We start from the raw sequence: 20,063 nt of genomic DNA, 5'->3' as shown, positions 1-20,063 counted from the left end.
GTAGGAGGGATAGTGCCTATGCTAACAGGACCCCAGCTCAGGCCTTGTATATTTTCTGTTGATAAACCTCCCAAGTTCATTTCCTTAATGGAATGATGGCCTTTTCAGTTGTTCTTTTGTATGCTCATGGTGACTTGGATTATTAGCACATGCCCTTTGCAACAGAGGAGGCTGACGAGGTGAAACGAAAACAGCAGGAGAATATGAACTTGCAAAAAGTCAGCTTTTTGTGGCAGCCCTGCAGCTTGGAAACAGACACAGAAAAATGACAAAGAGAATGGAGACAATATCACAGATAAGTAACACTATTGTTAATTCGAGGTTTTTCATTTGTTTGTTTTTGTTGTTGATATAATTGCCTGGGCACAGGCAAGTCTTAATACAGGAAAATGTCCTACAAAGTTTGTGGAATAAAAGGAAGCTTGAGTTTAGGAAAAACAACTATTTAGCATGGACAGGGATTACTTTTCTTGCTGTATTTCATATGCAAATTTAGTTCATTTTGTAAGAGTACTATTATGGAAGGTTCAAGTGATGCCAGTATGGATGGCACTTTGATTCTCCTTCTCCTCTTCCCCCTTTTCTTTCTCCTCCTCGTCCTCCTTCTCTTCCTCCTCTTCCTCCTCCTCCCCACTTCTTCAAGATAGGGTCTTACTATGTAGCCCTGGCTGGCCTATAACTGGCTATGAATTCATAAGCTAGCTGTGAATTCACAGAGATCCTCCTGCTTCTGCTTCCCAAGTGCTGGGACTAAGCTTACACCACCACACCTAGCTTGATGTTCAGCTGATTTGAAATTATGGGTAGAACAATGCAAGAGTATCGTGTAGTGTCTGGCAGTAGACAAAGAGGCAGCAAGAGACTATTGATGTTTTTACGTTTGTTTTAAAACTGAAAAAGAGCGTCCATTCCAAATGATGTGACTAGACAAGTTATTAAAATCATAAAGTTCTACATAAGACTTGCTTTTTATAAAGTCCTTTAGACAAGCACACTAATATTGAATTCCATTGTTATACTAACAAAATGCTTGTGAATTTGGGCATTATTTAAGTTCAACATAAGGAGGAGAGGTTTTGATCTTACATCTGGCTAGTTAAAAGCTATTTTCTTCTAGTCCTAATAAAGTTTATTTCAGCCTAAGTCATAAATATGTATTGCTTCTTGCCTTCAGTAATCTATTCTATGGATCTATAGCTATATCATAGAAACGTAGTTTACTCAGAAACAGTGATCAAAACTCACATATTCCGTATCTTGTCAGGATATTTTGATGCAGTCATTCAGAATTAAGTATCCATTGTATGCAAATTCTTAGGTTGTGGGAGGATCATAAAGGTGTAGAACTCTTGATCCCAAACCTGAAGAGAAAAAGGAAACTACCATTTTCAGGATAGCTGCACTCCAATAAGCACTCAGTAACTTTCATGTTTACCCAAACAAGGTGTATAATAAGCCTAGAAGGAGATGTCACTGTCTTTGTTTACAAGTGGGAAAACTGAACTTCAAAAACGTCAGAATTCGATATCATACTGCTTATTGGAGGCGAATTTAGCATTCTCTTATATCTTGCTTTTTCAGTTAGAAACAAAGCAATTATTTAGACGTTCTGTGTTATTTCAGCTTGTTACAGTTTGGAGATGAAATTTTCTTTCAAAAGGTTCATGTAGTGAAGACTTGGTTTCCAAATCCAAGCAGTGTTAGAAGTGGGGCTTTGTAGGAGGTGACTGGATGATGGGGGCTCTACCTTAACCAATAAGCTAATTAATTGATAGAAAATTTGAGTAGAGAGTAGAGACATGCTAGAACTATGAAAGGTGTGGTCTACTTAGTGCAAATCGGTTACTGGTGTTGTACCCTAGAAGATGTACCTTGTCCTGGGTCCCATCCTGTCACTTTCTGTGTTTCCTTGATAACCACTTCATGTGCTCTGCCTCCTTATGATAACCAGTCTTAACATGGGTCCAGAAGAAATGGAACCAGCTGCTTGGGTTGAAACCCCCACATTCGTGCTCTGAAGCCAGCCATCCCTTCTCTTTAAGCTGTTTATGTCAGATATTTTGTCTCAGTGACAAGTAAGGCAACGACCACACAGCTTTATAGACTGAGATATAAATATAGATCAGGTACTAGGCAGATCAAGTTAGTGCTGACATGGGAATGGTTTTTGAAGAAGGCACTTTAAGAATCTCCTGTGTTACCATCTCCCTCCTCTTCATGGAGATACTATTATTCTACTACTACTGTCTTTTGCCTGGTAGAATCTTGTGGTGGCTTGAATGAGAATGACTCCATAGGCTCATATACTTGAATTCTTGGTGGGACTGTTTGTGAAGGACTAGGAGGTGTGGCTTTGTTGGGGGATGTGGTGGTTTGAATAGGTATGGCCCCTATAGACTCATGTGTTTGAATGCTTGGCCCATAGGGAGTGGCATTATTAGGAGGTGTGGCCTTGTTGGAGTAGGTGTGGCCTTGTTGGAGGAAGTGTGTTGGGGGCAGGCTTTGAGGTCTCATATATGCTCAAGCTACATCCAATATGGCACACAGTTCACTTCCTGTTGCCTAAGAATCAAGGTTTAGAACCTCAGCTCTTTCTCCGGCTCCATTTCTGCCTGCATGCTGCCATGCTTCCTGCCATGACAATAATAGACCAAACCTCTGAAACTGTATGTCAGCCCCAATTAGATGTTCCCCTTTAAAAGAGTTGCCGTGGTCATGGTATCTCTTCCCAGCAATAGAAACCCTAGCTAAGACAGAGGAGAGATGTGTCACTGGGGGTAGGTTTTGGGGTTTCTTTTCTTCCTTTTTAAAATATTAACTTTATTATTTTATTTATGTAAGTATTTTACCTATAAGTACATCTGTACACCACCAATATGCCTAGTACTTTCAGAAGCTAGCATTGGATCCCCTGGAATTGGAATTAGAGATGGTTATGAGCCACCATGTGGGTGCAGAGAATTGAACCTGGGTCTTCTGAAAGAGCAGCAAGTTCTCTTAACCACTGAGCAATTTCTTTGAGGTTCAAAAGCCCATGCTATTCTCCCTTACCTCTCTCTGCCTCATAGTTGTTGTCTCAGCATGTAAGATCTTAGTGACTGCGTCATCGCCAGGCCTGCCTGCCTGCTGCTGTGTTCTCTCCATCAGGGTCATGAACTCTAACGCTCTGAAACGGTAAGCGAGCAGTCTATCATCTCTTTATTCTATAAGTTGCTTGGGTTGTAGTGTATCTTTACAGCAACAGAAAAGTAACTAAGACAGATCTTCATGCTAATTTACTAACAAAGTCCAAGCATGGCCATTCCCCAAAATTACAGAGATCTGTGGAAAAGCAGCTGGCATTTCTGGCAGTCTCCATGGAGCTACATTTCCCCATTCCAATTACAACTTAAAAATGTGAATCATTAAGGCAGAAAATCATTAATAAGAAATAAATTATCCACTCTGAAAGGGAAAAATGGGTTAGCATTATACTAACTTATATCTAATCCTATTGATATCTCTGTATTACTAGTTTGTCTCTTCCTGGAGTACCTCAATCAGCAAATTTAATGGTTTTCTATACTTCAAAATTGTTCATACAAGCTAACATTTGGACAACACTTTTAAAATACAGACAAAAAAATTAGACCCCTTAGTGAATGTTAAAGTTTACTTGGGTAAGATCTCCCATGCTGTCCGTTTTAAAATGATGCTGCTCTTATTTCAGGCTTGTCCAAGATGGACCAGGATTCTGTTAGTAATGTGAGTAATAATACCGCTAGCTTAGAAGATGCTTCATATTCATGTAATAGTTGTGTCCTGTTAAATTAAGTAATCCCATCTTTGGCTTATATGAAATATTGAGTTTATTAAGGCAAGCTTTCTGTCCCTATTTAGGGCATGGTCTCCTGCTGGGCAGGAACGAGTTGATTCTAAAGCAACTGACAGTTTGCCTCCTGTAGAATGATTTTAGGGTCTCTAAGCTCTTTGGCTGATTATCTACAACAAGTAATCCATAAATCAGTGCTGATATTATGGTATGAAAATGGCTTTATTGTATTTTACATATTGTAAGCTAAGCTTCTGATTTTTTTCCTTGACACAAATTTATCCCTTTGTATTCATAGCATGGATCCTAAGGACACAAAATTATATTTAAAAAATCAACATTAAATGATCATTTTTGAGTGAAATGAGAAATAAGCAACCAAGATTGAGTGTCTATTGCTTAGAAAGGATGCTAGATAGATTTGGTACAATGAACAGTGGTATCTAAGCTTCTGTTGTTAGTAAAAGGTGCCTAAGAAGTATTTTAAAGAACTCTTAAATGCAAATGTGTTTTTCTTAAAGACAAGGTGTCTTTCTTTGATCTGGAGCCAGACCACTAATCCAGGAACTGGAAAATCTAGATTTCGTTCACAAACCAGTTACTATGGAATCATCAAAACTCATTATTATGGCCCCAAGGCACCGACCCACTATGGGAATGCTTACCAGATATGTAAGCCAAGTAGTAAAAAATGACTGCTTTTAGAGATGTCCTGGCAGGGTTCATTTCCTGAAACTTTAATTAAAACAGATTTCACATCTACCCTTCACACAGGGATAATATTACCTATAATTTTCATTGGCAGTTTTTGTTGTTGTTGTTGTTGTTGTTAACTAGTACTGCTACTTTTCAAACAGCTTTTGCCACACTGGGGATGCATCGTTTTTTACAGTGTGACTCACTGTTTGCAATGTCATTAGCTGTCCTATTCCACTTTGCCCTACAAAGCACTTTATACCTCAAATAAATTTCATATTATCTATTTTAAATATATTGAATATAGGACAGGAAATGAGAAATTTGGAGTACATTTGCTTCAAAAAGGATAAAAAAAATCAAAGGAAAACACAGGAAGGGCAGAAAAGACAAGGACACTTCCCAGAGCTTCACCTGCCTTTCCATGACTGGGTTGGCATTTTAAAAGTTCTTCTTCAGGTCAGGTGAACCAGGCTGCGACTTAGCTGACTTAGGTTAGGTTTTGTAGCATTCCACAAGCTATTGTAGATGTTACAGAAGGTGGTAACTACTTAATAACCAGTGTCACAGAGGCATGTACTTAGTGCTTTCCTGATTTTATTTTTATCCTTCTGACACTGAATTCCTCCTTTCTTGGTCTGGGAGGGAGCTGTGGTCAGGACAAGAGGGACACTATATGTGCTGGTTAGTTGTTGGCTTTTGTTTTTTGTTTTGTTTGTTTTTGTCAACTTGACACAAGCTAGAGTCATCTGAGAAGAGGAAGTTCAATCAGAAAATACTTCTGTAAGATTGGCCTGTGGGCCATGACTATAGGGCATTTTCTTGACTGATGATTGACGTGAGAGGGCAGGTGGTCCTGGGTTGTAAAGGAAAAATAGATGAGGTAGCCAAGAGTAACAAGCCAAAAAGTAGTGTTCTTCCATGGTCTTCCCTTCAGTTCTCGCCTGCGAGTTTCTGATTTGTGTTTCTATCTTGGTATCCCTCAATGACAGGCTGTGATCTGGAAGTGCAAGCCAAACTAGCCCTTTCCTCCCGAATGGCTTTTCAGCAATAGAAAGAGAACGAGACAGTATGCCTGAATTACTTTCTTCTGTAGGTGTCACAAATTTTGAAATATCAAGGAAGAGAATGATGAGCCTACAAGAGTGCTGGAAGCAGGAACTGAAACAGAAGTCATGGAGGAACACTGCCAACTGGCTTGCTTTTCTACACAATGCAGCACAGGCTCCCCATTGGTGGCAACACTCACAATGGGCTGGGTCCTCCCACATCAATCACTAATCTGCAAGATGACACACAGACATGCCTACAGGCCAGTCTTATGAAGGCATTGTCTCAATTTGACAATGATTCTAGTTTGTGTCAAATTGACAAGAAACAGTCTAATGTATATACTTGTTCATGTATTCTTCTGTTAATGAATATTTTAGTTTTTTTCTTTAGATTAGGGATATTATGAATGAAGCTACCATAAACATAAGCAACATCCTTGCTCCCTAACTTCTGGGACTCTTATTTTATCTTCATTTCTGTTTTGTTCACTGTGGCAATGTTATATAGGTTGAATCACAGTTTTCATAATTTGCTTTTTCCATTTTCACTTACTATGACTTTCAGGATATTTATTCAAATTTTTGTATATATCAATCATCATCCTTTTACTTGTTGAGTAGTATTTTATGGTATGGGTGTTCTATAATTTGTTTAGCCATTCACTAAGACATCTGGGTTGATTCCAATGTAGGCCACAATAAATAAGAATTCTATGAACAATTATGCATAGGTTTAGTGTGAGCACAGGTTTTCATTAATTGGGGTCAAATACTCAAGAGGTAAATTTCCATGTTATGTGATAATTGCATTGCTATTCAGTTTTGTAAGAAGCGACCCAGCTGTTTCCCTGACTGGCTCTACCATATTCTGTTCCCTCTATCAGCATGTGAATAATCCAGACTGTCCACATCAGCAGCAGCATTTGGTACTGTCAGCTCTGCTTATCTATTCCGATAGTTATAATTCCTCTGGATCTAACTAAAAGTTCATTGTTGTTGAAATTTTTTGCGTTTGTTTGCAAACCGAGTACTATTTTCCTTAAAATGTTTATTTGTATATTTTGTCCATATTTAACTGGGTTGGCTGTAATTTTTCTGTTGAGTTATGAGAGTTCCTCATGTAGTCTAGATACTAATTTTTTAAAGAGTTTGTATTTTGCAAAGATATCCTCATTGTTGGCTGCTTATCTGCTGTGGGATGGTCTGTATGTCAAATGTGTTGCTGATTGGTCAATGAATAAATCACTGATTGGCAGTGGCCAGGCAGGAAGTATAGGTGGGACTAACAGAGGAAAAGAGAGAGAACAGGAAGCTGGGGGAGGGGGACACTGCCAGCCGCCATCAGGACAAGGAAGATGTAAAGTACCGGTAAGCCACAAGCCACGTGGCAAGGTATAGATTTATAGAAATGGATTAATTTAAGCTGTAAGAACAGTTAGCAAGAAGCCTGCCACGGCCATACAGTTTGTAACCAATATAAGTCTCTATGTTTACTTGATCGGGTTTGAGCGGCTTGGGACTGGCGGGTGAGAGAGATTTGTCCTGACTGTGGGCCAGGCAGGAAAGCTCCAGCTACAAATGGCGCCCAACGTGGGGCAAGAGTTTCCACCTAAAACCTGAGAAAAAAGATTCTAAAACGGAGCTAAAAACAGCTTCCTAATTGTCTCTCTCAAATGAGCGGCAGCTGCCGGTTTGAGCTACTGGCGGGTTGCTGGCGTGCGCGCTCGACCTGCAGTATGGCGGGAATGAGGCCTCTACAAGTGGCACATTAAGCTACATTGTGGATTTAGCCTTTGCTAGTACAAAACAAAAGAGGTTTTTGGGCTACACGCTGCTTGGATAAAAGCATAGACCCACGATAGCTCCCAGAGCTGGTGGTAAAGTACCACGCCACGTTGGGAAGCTGAGGTGGGCGGAGCCAGCAGCCACAGCTGCTACAGCTTAAAGCAATAGATTCACAATAAGACAGATTCAGATGTAATAGTTTAAAATGTGTGTAAAATATACATAGGCTTAAAAGAGACAAAAAAAAGGTGATATATACAGTATAGAAACAAATACATGATTTTAAAAAATAAAGTCTTTAAAGAGACAGTAAAATTAATATAAAAAATAAGCCACGTAGAGATGACTATTACACAGAGAGTCTGGATTGTGTTGTCTTTGGGATTCTTAACTACAGAGAGATGTTTGATTGTAAAGGAAGCTGAGTTAAACCAGTATGTATATTTTAAAGATACTTTGACTTCAAAATTTGGATGTAAGGATATGTTGCTTTGGAAAAGAGTCTCTTTTGTTTCCACAGAAAGCAAGAGGCTATGGATTTGTTCCAGAGTAAGATACATCAGGTTTGACCAGCCAAGACCCCCTGAAAGGTCTCCGATGACACCATGGCCCAGATGATCCAACATCCAGAACCGTTTCAAGACAACTGGCTCAGATGATACAGCCTCACGGACTACTCCATGATCCTAAAATTTTCTTTGTTTCCCCATAAGATACAGCGCCCCCCTCCAGCAGGAAGTAGTAAGAGAAGCTACGCCCAAATTCCCAAATATACCAAGCTGACTTTGGAGATGTGTAAAGGTTAAAACCTTCCTTTTTAAGAAAAGAAAACGGGAAGTGCTGTGGGATGGTCTGTATGTCAAATGTGTTGCTGATTGGTCAATGAATAAATCACTGATTGGCAGTGGCCAGGCAGGAAGTATAGGCGGGACTAACAGAGGAAAAGAGAGAGAACAGGAAGCTGGGGGAGGGGGACACTGCCAGCCGCCATCAGGACAAGGAAGATGTAAAGTACCGGTAAGCCACAAGCCACGTGGCAAGGTATAGATTTATAGAAATGGATTAATTTAAGCTGTAAGAACAGTTAGCAAGAAGCCTGCCACGGCCATACAGTTTGTAACCAATATAAGTCTCTATGTTTACTTGATCGGGTTTGAGCGGCTTGGGACTGGCGGGTGAGAGAGATTTGTCCTGACTGTGGGCCAGGCAGGAAAGCTCCAGCTACACTTATCTTTTCATTCTTTTATGAATAAAAGTGTCTTTCACAGAGTAAAGCTTTTTTGTTTTTGCTTTTCTTATTTTTTTTTTTAAATAATCTTACTTTGCAGCCAAGGCTGGATTTAGGCTAATGGTAACCTTCTTGGTTATGCTCCTCAAGTGCTGGAATTATAGGAAGGGAGCCACCATGGCTAACTAAAGTTTGAAGATTCTTCTTTCTTTAAAAATTGTATCTATGTGCATGTGTGTGTGTGCATGCATGCGTGAGTGCCTACAGAGGCCAGAGAAGGTATCAGACTCCTGGAACTGGAGTTACAGGTGATTGTTAGTTGCCCAATGTGGGTGCTGGTAACAGAACTCAGGTCCTCAGCAAGAGACATATGTACTTTTAACCACCGAGCCATCTCTCCAGCCCTAACTTTGTTTTATTTTTATATTAATTTCTAATGAAATTTGAAATATATGTCAACATATAGTATGAAAGAATTATTCCTTATGTGTAGCTTGTTTTCTCTGTGCAGAATTTAAGAATTTCATTCCTTCTTCAGTATTTTATGATATTTGCCTTTGGGTATGTCTTGTCAGTTTGGGCTGCTATAACCATAGCTGTTCTGGCCAAAGAACCAGACTTCTTTTTCACAGTTCTAAAGATGGAAATATGGAGTTTAGGTACCACCATGGGATGTAGAAGGGACCTCTTGCAGGTTGCACACTACTAATTTCTCATTGTGTCCTTACAGGGTGTAGAGAAGGATCCCCTTCATGAGGACCTTTTTTCTACCTCAAATGTGGGTGACGTTTCAGCATATAAATTTGGGAAGGACACAAATATGCAGTTTATAACATTACAGGATAACTTTTATAGGATATATATATGTATATATATATATATATATATATATACATATATATAATTCTTTAAGAAGTGGCTACTCAATTTTATTAGTGCTTTTAACTTATATCTAAAGAAATATAAATATAAAGAAGACAAATATAATATAATTGTCGTCTTCTACTATGTAGAAATTAATAATGAATAACTTTTAAATATGTGTATTTGGACAAAGTAGTTTTAGTGATTTTTTTCTATACTACTGTGTTATTGATAGGACAGTTGTCACAACATTTTCTGAAAGATCCATTAATTTATGTTTTTTAAATGAACTTTAAAATCATTTTATTAAGTTTCTACAAAAATTCATGGAGAAGCTCTTTGAATTGCATTGGATCATAATTGATGTTTTCAACTAGAAAACATATTTTCTTAGCTCCTCCTTATATCTCTCAACAGGCTTTCTGTTTTTTTATCCATATACATAGCGAACAATTTGAGTTGAATTGTATCATGGTACTTAATGAGGATTTAAAATTTCCACTTTCATTTGCTCTTCTGTGGAGTGGAGATGCTAGCAATGCTCTCTACATGTAAACACTGTGAGGACAGTGCAGGCTTGTGCCTAGAGCCATGAGAGCTGTCCTTGGAGCAGTGTCTAGTGATGGTGAGCTGATATTGTCCTATGACTCTTAATTTTTTTTTCTGATTTCATCAAAGTGATTGTTGCTGATGCAGTTTGTTCTTTTTACATTGGATTTGGGCTGGAGCATTTAGATACTTTATCTAAATCAAATGATGAAATGGAAATAGATTCTCACCCAATCTTTCCTTTATTTATTATGCATACAACGAATGTGTAGATACATGTTTGTGTTTATACACGTGCATGTAAGTATGTATGCACATGTCTACGTATGGGTGTGGAGGCCAGGGCTCAATGTCAGGTATCTTCTTCCATTGGTATCAACCATAATTAAAAACAGTCTTTCTTTTGAGATTAAAATATAATCTGTCTTAACTCTTCAGACAAGATCTCTCACTGAGCCCAGAACTCATTGATTAGCTAGAGGGGCTGACCAGCAAGCTTTAGGTACCCACCTTTCTCTTCCCTGCATCCTGCTCCCAGTGGTAAGGTTACAGATATGCCTCACCATCACAGGATCTTTACCTGGATGCTGGTGATCCTAACTCAGGTCCTCATGCCTGGGTGAAGGTATTGATTATAGACTGAGCCATCTCCCAGTCCACAGCTGTATATTTTTACTGAAAAAAAACGCCTTATATTAAAAATATATAGTTATCTTTCATTCTGTAGCTCACCAATGAGTCGAAAATGTACTGATAGAATCTAGAATACAAAATCAGATGCTGCAAAAATATTATTTTTGTATTCAAGGCACATTTAAAACCAATAAAAAATCAACTCTAAGACACATGCTATTAATTAAAAAACAATAAAAGATCAGCTCAATTATTTTGCAATAGTGGCTCCTCACAGACCTCTGTGGAGTGAATAACTGAATTCTAGATGAGCTATTCTAGATTTCCCATTTGATGTTGCCCACTCAGCCCCTTTTTTGGCTGCTGAGCTTTTTATCACTCCTGCTTATTTTTATTCTGGCTTCTAGATGCCTGTGGCTGTGTATTCACCAATGTTAAATAAACAGTCTACATCCTCCAGCTGGATGCCCTGCTTTTTGAGAAATGTCTGTGGTTTTATTGCAACAAGTACTAATGAAAGTTGGTCCAATTACATAAACTTATTAAATATTATATGAATCACGTTGCTACCACCACTGATGTATGTTGTGATTCATTCCCAATTTAATGACAATAAATAGTCATTCCCCTAGACAGGGAAGCTTTTGCAGATGGCTACCTCTGCTCCTCAGCTGGCTGGCTGCTGTTCCCTCAAAAAGCTGACTTGGCTCCACAGCCGTGGAAACTACAGTCTAACCAGGATGCTGATGAAGAGCAAGCCTGAAGCAGCGCAGAAAGGGAGTCATTTATCACAGGACAGAATTTCTTCCCATCTGTAGGTGTAGGTGTAGGCAGGAAATGCAGGATAATGTCACGAGCAAAGTTCAGATGGCAGCTTTATTTCCTTTAAAAGTACATGTACAACAACTTATGCCACCAAGAGTCCATCCTTGAACATCAACAGCCGTGCCTAGAATTTACATGATTTTCTGTTTTCTTTTTTTAGATATTTTTATTGATTAAATTCATCCTTTGAAAATGTCATATATAATTCTCTCTATATATATATTTATTATATATATATTTATATATATATATATAATATATATATATTACACACACACACACACATAATTCTGTTTATTTTCATCCCAACCTCTCCTGTCTTCCTCCACCATTGACTTCCTGCTCCTTCTCCTCCCTACTGGTCCCCTTCCCACATCGTGTCTTTTTGTTTGGTGATGCAGGGAGCTGTCTGCGTAACTGCAGTTTAGAAACTAATGGCTGGAGCTTGGCAGGCTCCTCGGTGGTTACACAACTGAAGAAAATGTCTGACCTTCCCCCAGAATCCAACAGTCACTGATAATTCAGGGAGAGGTAGGGCCCCATGAGCCTTTCTTGATCCGTGATTGGCTGCTGACAGGCTCAGTGTTGTGCAGAACTCTGTACAGGTAACTGCAGCTGCTCAGCGCCCTGAAGACAGCATTTCCCAGCCTGTATCCCAAATTCTCTCTCTCTCTCTCTCTCTCTCTCTCTCTCTCTCTCTCTCTCTCTCTCTCTCTCTCTCTCTCTCATGTGAGAGAGACAGACAGACAGACAGACAGACGTATATGCACAGGAGTAGATGTGCCCCTGGAGGCCATTGGCATTGTATCTCTCTGGAGGTTCAGTCTTTGTGAGCTGCCCAATGTGGGTATTGGGGTCTGGTCTATAGGCACCCTTAACCATTGTGAACCATCTTTCCAGCCCCATGGCTCCTACATTGTTTCCACTCCCTTTCAGAGGAATAGTCTAAGTCTCCTATTTAGGCAGAGGACTCAACTTATTCCCTTGAACAACCATGGGTCTCTGCATTCACTGCAGCACACAGCAAAGAGACCCATCTGTAAGTAAGGATGAGAATAGCATTTGTTTATGGCTTTAAACATAGCATTTACAAGGCCGTTTGACACTGTCAGTTTTGCTAAACAACTGTAGGGAATCTTCTCTTAGGCCCTATGACCTCTCCAGCACTGTGTTTTTCAGGACCTGCCTCCATTAGATGACTTTACACATTTTCAGTGGAGCCTACTCTTGCTCCTTTTAAGACAACCTTTACTTCTAAGTTTGAAACAAAATCCACTGGATAAAACTAAATTTCTTCAAAAGAAATGGAAGCTGGGTGTGGTGGAGCACACCACACCCTTAATCCCAGTGCTCTGGTGTGGTGGTGCTCACCTTTAATCCCAACTCTGGGAAGGCAGAGCCAGGCAGATCTCTGAGTTCGAAGCCAGGCCTGGTCTACAGAGTGAGTTCTAGGACAGATAGGGCTACACAGAGAAACCTTTTCTCAAACCCTACCCTGAAAAAAAAGATATCTGATAATGTGATTATAAAGTGATAAAATCAAACTGCCCCAGTTCTCACTCCTCCCTTCCCTCTTTCTGCTCTTCGTCTTTCTCTCCCTGCCTCCTCCTCCTCCTTCTTACTTTTCTTCTTTTTGTACTCCTCATTGGTTTTGTGAGATGTGGTCTTGTCGGGTAACAGGATTGCTTCCAAATGATGCTCCTCATACCTCAGCGCACACTGTGCTCATGCTGCAGTTATGGGCATGTGCACCATGCCCAGCTTAAAATTGATTTTTATTTGGATTTTGAAATGGCTTTCATGACTGAGGAGTTAAACATAAGGGGAGCCTCATTGGCTTATAATTCCTGACCTTGCTTTTTATAAGGTCAAAACTCATTTGTAGGAATATATTCTAGGTTGCCTAGTTAAATGTCAATCATATTATCTGAATTCCTTTTTCATGTCTTGTCAGGAAATTGTGGGATTAACCAGAGCCCCACAATATCCCTTTGCTGCCAAATTCAGATCATCTCTCGTTTAGTTTGTTCTTTAGCCAAGGGGCTGATAGAACCTATTTATAACATGGGCTCACCCAGTTACTGATGGAAAAGACAAGCTCTGAGCTGAGAATAAGTGATTAATTCCTGGACCAGCTGGCCACGAGTGTGTGTGTGTGTGTGTGTGTGTGTGTGTGTGTGTGTGTGTGTGTGCGCGCGCGTGTGTTTTCCAGAAAATCTCTGCTATTTTTCTCACTTTGTTATAGTTTGATGAAATCCAGATTTAAATGTAGTCTTTCAGCTGATACTGTCTTATTCTTATTTATAACAAACCTGGAACTTTAAGAAGTAAATTTGGTCTTATGTTAAAGAGTTCTCAGCTCCTCTTTAAGAGAAAAGGCAGTCGCTGTTCTCACATTACACAATTCAGTGATCCAGTTACTAGCAGGGCGAGTAAGAGGTCCATAAAAGGAGGAGGATGGAATGAATCAAAATGACTAAAGAATGAGTTCTGGGAGGACCAGCAGGAACATGGCTGCCAGTGCACACTGAGTGCACCGTGTACTGTGCTTGGTACATATGCTGTATTACCTCATTCAGTTCTGGCCGTTAGTGTATTGGTAGCTGTTTTCTACTGTGTGGACATTACATGAGAGTCTACACAGCAGTAAGTAGTATAACTTGGCTTCCAACCACATCTAAGTGAAAATCCCTTTCTTTTAATGCTCTTCTCGATCTATACATTGGTTAGGACTTTGTAGGATGTGTTGGCTGTTTTATCAGAGGAATGAAAAAGGGGCTTTGTTTTCTTTAACTCTTAGAGCTTCGTCGGAATTTAAAGATGTAAAAGTGATATGAGACATAATATTGTAATCAAAAACTAGCCTTGGGTCCCTGGAAAAGTCAGTCTTTAAAGAAAGACAAAATTGGCTAGTCACCTACCTACTTTCAAGGAGAGAGTTTCCTCATTACAGAATGAAAGCATTTTGTGTAACCTAGAAGGCACAAGGGGAATTAACCTTGCACAGACTATAACACTTTGCTGTCTCTATTCACACTGCCATTTTGACTTTCAGATATCAACATTTACTGTATAATCTATCTCACTCTGTGGGTTTTTTTCCAGATCAAAAATGCTGGAGTAGCATGCCTTACTTTTGGTCTATGTGCTGCTACTTCTCTCGGAGACAGAAATGTTTGCTTTTTGTGGCGAGGTCACTATGAGACCAGCTCTATGCATAGAATTTCAAATACAGCCTTTGTACTCTGTTTTTCTCAGCTAATTTACGTGTTCTTGCTGTATCACTGGTTTCCTGTGAAAGAGCATGCAAACCTCTGACTAGAGCAGGAAGTTTGCTTTTGCCCAATGGCAATAGCTGAGATATTGACAGTAGATGCAGGCTTGAACGAAGCGTTTCTTACAAGGCTCTTATCCCCTCTTTCTTTTTGACACAGATTTTGGAACCATCAAGAAGGAGTCTTTGTTTTGTATGATCTCCCATGATAATTTTGTTTATTTTCTTTCCTATTCTTTTAGGGATGGCTTAGTTTGTGCTCATGGTAGTTTGTTTTTTAAGTTTCTTGTTTTAGTATTGATCTTCTCAATCAGACTGCAAGCCTTCTCCGTCATGTTCAAAATTGTACACTCAGCATATAGCCATACTCTTGACACTCATGATCTGTTTGTAGAGTGGATTAATCAATGTTAAATATGTGGTTGGCTTCAGTAGTTTACAGATACTTTTTACTTAATATTCAACCAGATCATTATGTTATAAAAGCATGATGATATTATTGCAATATAAAGATAAATACTTCAAAATGTTTTGTGAAGAATTTATGAGAAGTTGGGGAAATGAAGGAGCCGAGAACTTCCCCATTAGGCTTCTCCTGCTTGTATCTTTTTCTTGCCTTCACTTCAAATCTTTTGTTTTGTAGAAAATGAAAGAATGCTGAAAACATAGAAACATTGATATAGTATTTTATTCTTGCTCAGAAGTAATATAAACTGTCCACTTACAGTAAAAGACTAATATGGATGCATTAGCCTATTTCAGGTCAAGTTCATTCTTCAAACCATTAAAGTATGGGCCCAGCATTATGATATGGGTCCATTTAAATCAATCCAACACAAATTTATCGACTGTTTTTTATGGGTAATAAAATGTATGTGACTCATTTAAATAAAATAAACATTGAAATGTAACTAAATATGAGCCTTTTCGCCAGCCACATACACACCAAAGAACACATCAAAATTGCAGGTAACAAATCTTTAAAAATATGTAGGTAGAAAACTGAGACTGTTTTTATGGGAATAATCATCTCTTCTCCTCCTCTTCCTCATTATCCCTCTTTTTGGGGCTTGTATCTGTCTTTCTGAGTTGCTGGGCTGAAGTCATAAGATGATAACCATGAAATACACAAAAAGTAACTCAAATATTAAACTTGCAAATAAGAGGCCACTCCATCGATGTCTTTGGGTAAGTGATTATTCTTTTGTTGCCAACTCCACTGGTAATCTTTTCTTTCTAGAAATATTGGAGGAAGGGGTTCAGATTTTTTTAAACAAATGAAAATAAACGTAAAATTTCCTAGAGAATTAAGGCAGTAATTTTCTGAAGATTTCTTAGGAAGGTAGTCAGAAGAAAAGTGATAATAAATGCTAGCTTTGTTTCCTACTTAAAAGGCAAAACAAAACAAAACAAAAATAACTCAAATGTTCATTGTTCAGAGAAAATGAAAGGAAGCTACACAGAGGAAAATTTCAGCTCCCGAGTATCATATAGTTTACCATGTCCATATTTGACATATTAGGGCAGGGAGATGGCTCAGTGGGTGAACTGCATACCGAGCAAACGTATGGATCTGAATTTAGATTCCCATGCCCGTGTACAAAGCTGGATATGGTGGCACACGACTATAACCAGATCTCTAAGAAGGCAGAAACAAGAGATAACCTGTGGATTGATGGTCTGCTAGCTTAGCCAAATTGGTGAGCTCTAGGTTCAGCAAGAGACTATTTCAGAAAATAAGGTGGAGCACTTATATATGACAGGGGTCAGCAGTAACACGTGTTGCTTTTGCAGAAGACCCACATTCAATTCCCAGCACCCACATGGTGTCTCACATCCTTAGTTCTATCCATAACTCCAGTTTCATCCATAATCTTAGTTCCAGGGGATCCAGCATGACGCACATGCAAACATGAGGACAAAATATTCAAATATCCCTACACAAAAATAAATCAAGGAAGAAACAGAAGAGAAGGTGGCAAATGATAAAGACATTGAAGACATTGGATATTGATTTCTTGGTTCCACATATGCACACATATGTTGCACACCTGTATACACACACATTGCATACTCATACGAAGTAACATTGTTCAAGGTATGGTAGCTCATACTTGTAGTCTCAGCACTCAGAACACCAAGGCATAGGAATTACTGTGGGTTCAAGGCTAACCTGAACTACACAACAGGTACCAGGGTGGGTAAGGGAGAGAGAGAACCTGTCTCAAAACAAACAAAATGTGAGCATTCTGCCCTTGTTTATTGTGCCATTATTCATTAAATTAAAACAACCTGTCTATCAATTCATAAATTGAAATAAGAAATGTAGTATGTAATTATATATATTACATATAAATATATTATATATATTTATTGTGATATATACATAGAAATATGATATATATATACACACAAATGTGGTATGTATATAAATGCATGCAACACACACAGAATAGAAAATTATTCAACTTTAAAACAAGAGAATATGGATGAATCTGGAGACCATTACATTAAGTTTAGAAAGTTAGACACAGAAAGGAAAATACTTCATGTTCTCACTTAATGTAGAGTCTAAAATAGACTGGCAGAAGTGGAAAGTAGAAAGGTGGTTGTCAAAGGTTGAAGGGAGAGGAAATGGGTATCATATTTTAAAGAATACTAAGTTAAGTGACATAGGATACATCAATTCTAGGGATTCTATGTCTAGCATTGTGATTGTGGCTACACACACACACACGTGTGTGTGTGTGTGTGTGTGTGTGTGTGTGTGTGTGTGTGTGTGAGAGAGAGAGAGAGAGAGAGAGAGAGAGAGAGAGAGAGAGAGAGAGAGAGAGAGAATTGGTAACTCTGTGACATGACAACTATATAGCTAATATAATTATAGTAATCATTTCATAAGTATACATAGTGTATATCTCAAAATATTAAGTTGTGTGTCATAAAAATATGTAATGTTTGTTTCTTTGTTTTTTGAGACAGTGTCACACTGGTATCTCTGGCTAGCCTGGAACTCACTTTGTAGACCACATTGGCCCCTAACTCACAGAGATGTGCCTACCTCTGTCTTCTGAGTGCTGAGGTTAAAGACATGCACCTCCATGCCTGGTGTATATATTAATCTATTTAATAAAGCTGTTAAAATGTGAACATTGTAATTGAATAAAGATCTAAGTTAACACCCAATGTGACTGGTGACTTTGCCCCCAGGAAGAAATGTTTCTTGAGTGCTTATATTTGCCAGATGTTTTCCAGGATCCAAGAATTCAGTGGTGGAGACCTTCATGCTTCACAGAGCTGGTGACAAAAATGTCATGACCTTCAGCAGAACAGGAGGCCGTGAGAACAGATACAGTTAGCTGAGGATATAGAATGTGTACATCCAGCTAGAAGTGAGAGACTTTTGAGATTGTAACTTTCCTCCGTTGGGTTGTGTTTGCTGCATTTCCTTTGTCAGATTCTTATCTGTATGTGGTATATCATGATCACACACCCCCTTACCTTCTCTTCGTCCTCCTCCCACACTGTTGATACCTTCTTCTCAACTCGTTCCACTTCTACGTTCATGTCTCCTTTTTTATCCTACAAGTCCTATGTAGGTGGTCACAGCTCTGTGTTTTTCCTGATCGCCAAAGCCTTATCATATCTAGAACTCAGACACTGTTTTCTGCATTACCCCTTTGTGTCTCTATCTGTATGCTCTCCTACTACTTTGGTCAATATTTGTGGCCCTCATTTTTATGCCAGTGTCTCTTGCCTTTGACTAATAGTGCTATTTATTTTCTGTAGAGTTCTGTTCCCATGTCCAGTGACCTATTTCCTAGTTATGTAGAAAGGGCCACGTTACTCTAGCTCACTTGGCATAACACAAAGCACACAACTTCTCCAGTCAACATTTACCTAACTTCCACATGTCATTCAATACTTAAGATGTTCAACTCCACAAGGTGTAAGACACTGAAACAGAGGAGGACAAATTTCCTTCAAGTTCCTTTGCATGGGAATCATATCTATGCTTTTGTCAATAAAATTTGTTCTCTAAGATTTTTATACATGTACTTACCTTCTTGTGCTTTCTTTCTTAGCTGAAAATGATCCTTGTAAATTTCCTTATTAAGCAAGGGAAAGACTTTGGCTAATTTCCTACTTATCATGATACACACACACACACACACACACACACACACACACACACACACACACACACACTGCTTTCTATAAGCTAGGCTTGTTTTTCTGTTGGAATCCAAGTTGGATGTCTCTAAGAAAGGCATCTGGGATTAGAGCTCCTGGCATTATCAAGCCCAATACTGTCTGATGGCATGTGCTGAACATCAGCATACTTCTCCTTGGTCAGGCAGGAAAGGTTAGGTTATGTTTTTCAATCTCAGCTACTAGTTGCAGAGGTTGCCTCCTTGTACCTTTATTCTAATATGAATCTGAGTCAATTCATCAAAATAGGTGGAGCATTTATAGTGTAAAGGCACTGTGCTAAATGTCAGAGATTATATCTGAAAATGGTGGCATGATTATTTACATAATGGGGACAGGGTAAGAATCTTGAATCTTTGACTCATTATTGGATGGTTTCTGGGATCCTGTTCAGTTTTACTAAGTAGGGAAGACTAATTCATTTCCTAGTTTCATTGCATTAAGGTTTCTTCTGGCTACTCTTTCCAGAATTGAAGTCTCCTTTTCATACACACTATTTGTCCCTTTTCTCTACCAAACTTAAATTAATTTTCAGTACAGTGTATGTTGTACTTATTTTTCTTACCTATTATCTATCTTCTATGCCATGAGGCTAAGCTTTAGTCATGGCTCTTTCCCCAGAAACTTAGTAAATGTAAAATATAGTGAATGAATGAATGATTGAGCATACAAATAAACTCATTCTTGTAAATGAATGCTTAATCTATGGCATGCATTAAATATAAGAGACTTAATAAAATTGCTTGAATTCATAAGCAAAACAAAATTGAACAATCCTGCCATCATGTATTTTATATTTGGTGGGAGATATTGATTGTTAAAATAGTCCTTATAAATATGTGACTTCAAATAATATTTGTACATTTTGTCTCCATAAGTAGTCAATAACTATCAATGACTCATCATATTGTGAACTTCAGAGGAGATTTCTCCTCACTAGATTTATGATTCAGTAAACATGAACATTTCTTGTTAATGTTTAAGAATAAAAAACACTATACCACCCTCTTCCACCCTACATCTGACAAATGTAATGGAAAAAGTTAATGGCCTAGGCTAATAATGCCATTTTCTTTGCTGTTTAGAATTTTTACCCAGTGGAGTACTATTCAGATTAAAGCTGTCAGAATGTGTGCA

At 38.7% G+C, this 20,063-nt stretch overlaps 1 protein-coding gene across 1 annotated transcript in view; it reads left to right on the top strand.

Moving 5' to 3' along the window:
* Positions 1–3,176, top strand: part of LOC128107070 (uncharacterized) — a 32,587-nt gene extending 29,411 nt beyond the window's left edge. Inside the window, exon 3 of the mRNA XM_052732529.1 lies at positions 3,069–3,176. Within this exon, the coding sequence (XP_052588489.1) occupies positions 3,069–3,087 (19 nt within the window). The 3' untranslated portion in view covers positions 3,088–3,176. The remainder of the gene's footprint in view (positions 1–3,068) is intronic.
* Positions 3,177–20,063: the final 16,887 nt, after the last annotated feature.

This window comes from Peromyscus californicus, unplaced genomic scaffold, assembly GCF_007827085.1.
Source record: "Peromyscus californicus insignis strain IS unplaced genomic scaffold, ASM782708v3 Scaffold_12__1_contigs__length_115047231, whole genome shotgun sequence".
NCBI classification, from domain to species: domain Eukaryota; kingdom Metazoa; phylum Chordata; class Mammalia; order Rodentia; family Cricetidae; genus Peromyscus; species Peromyscus californicus.
This window is presented reverse-complemented; position numbering and strand designations above follow the sequence as displayed.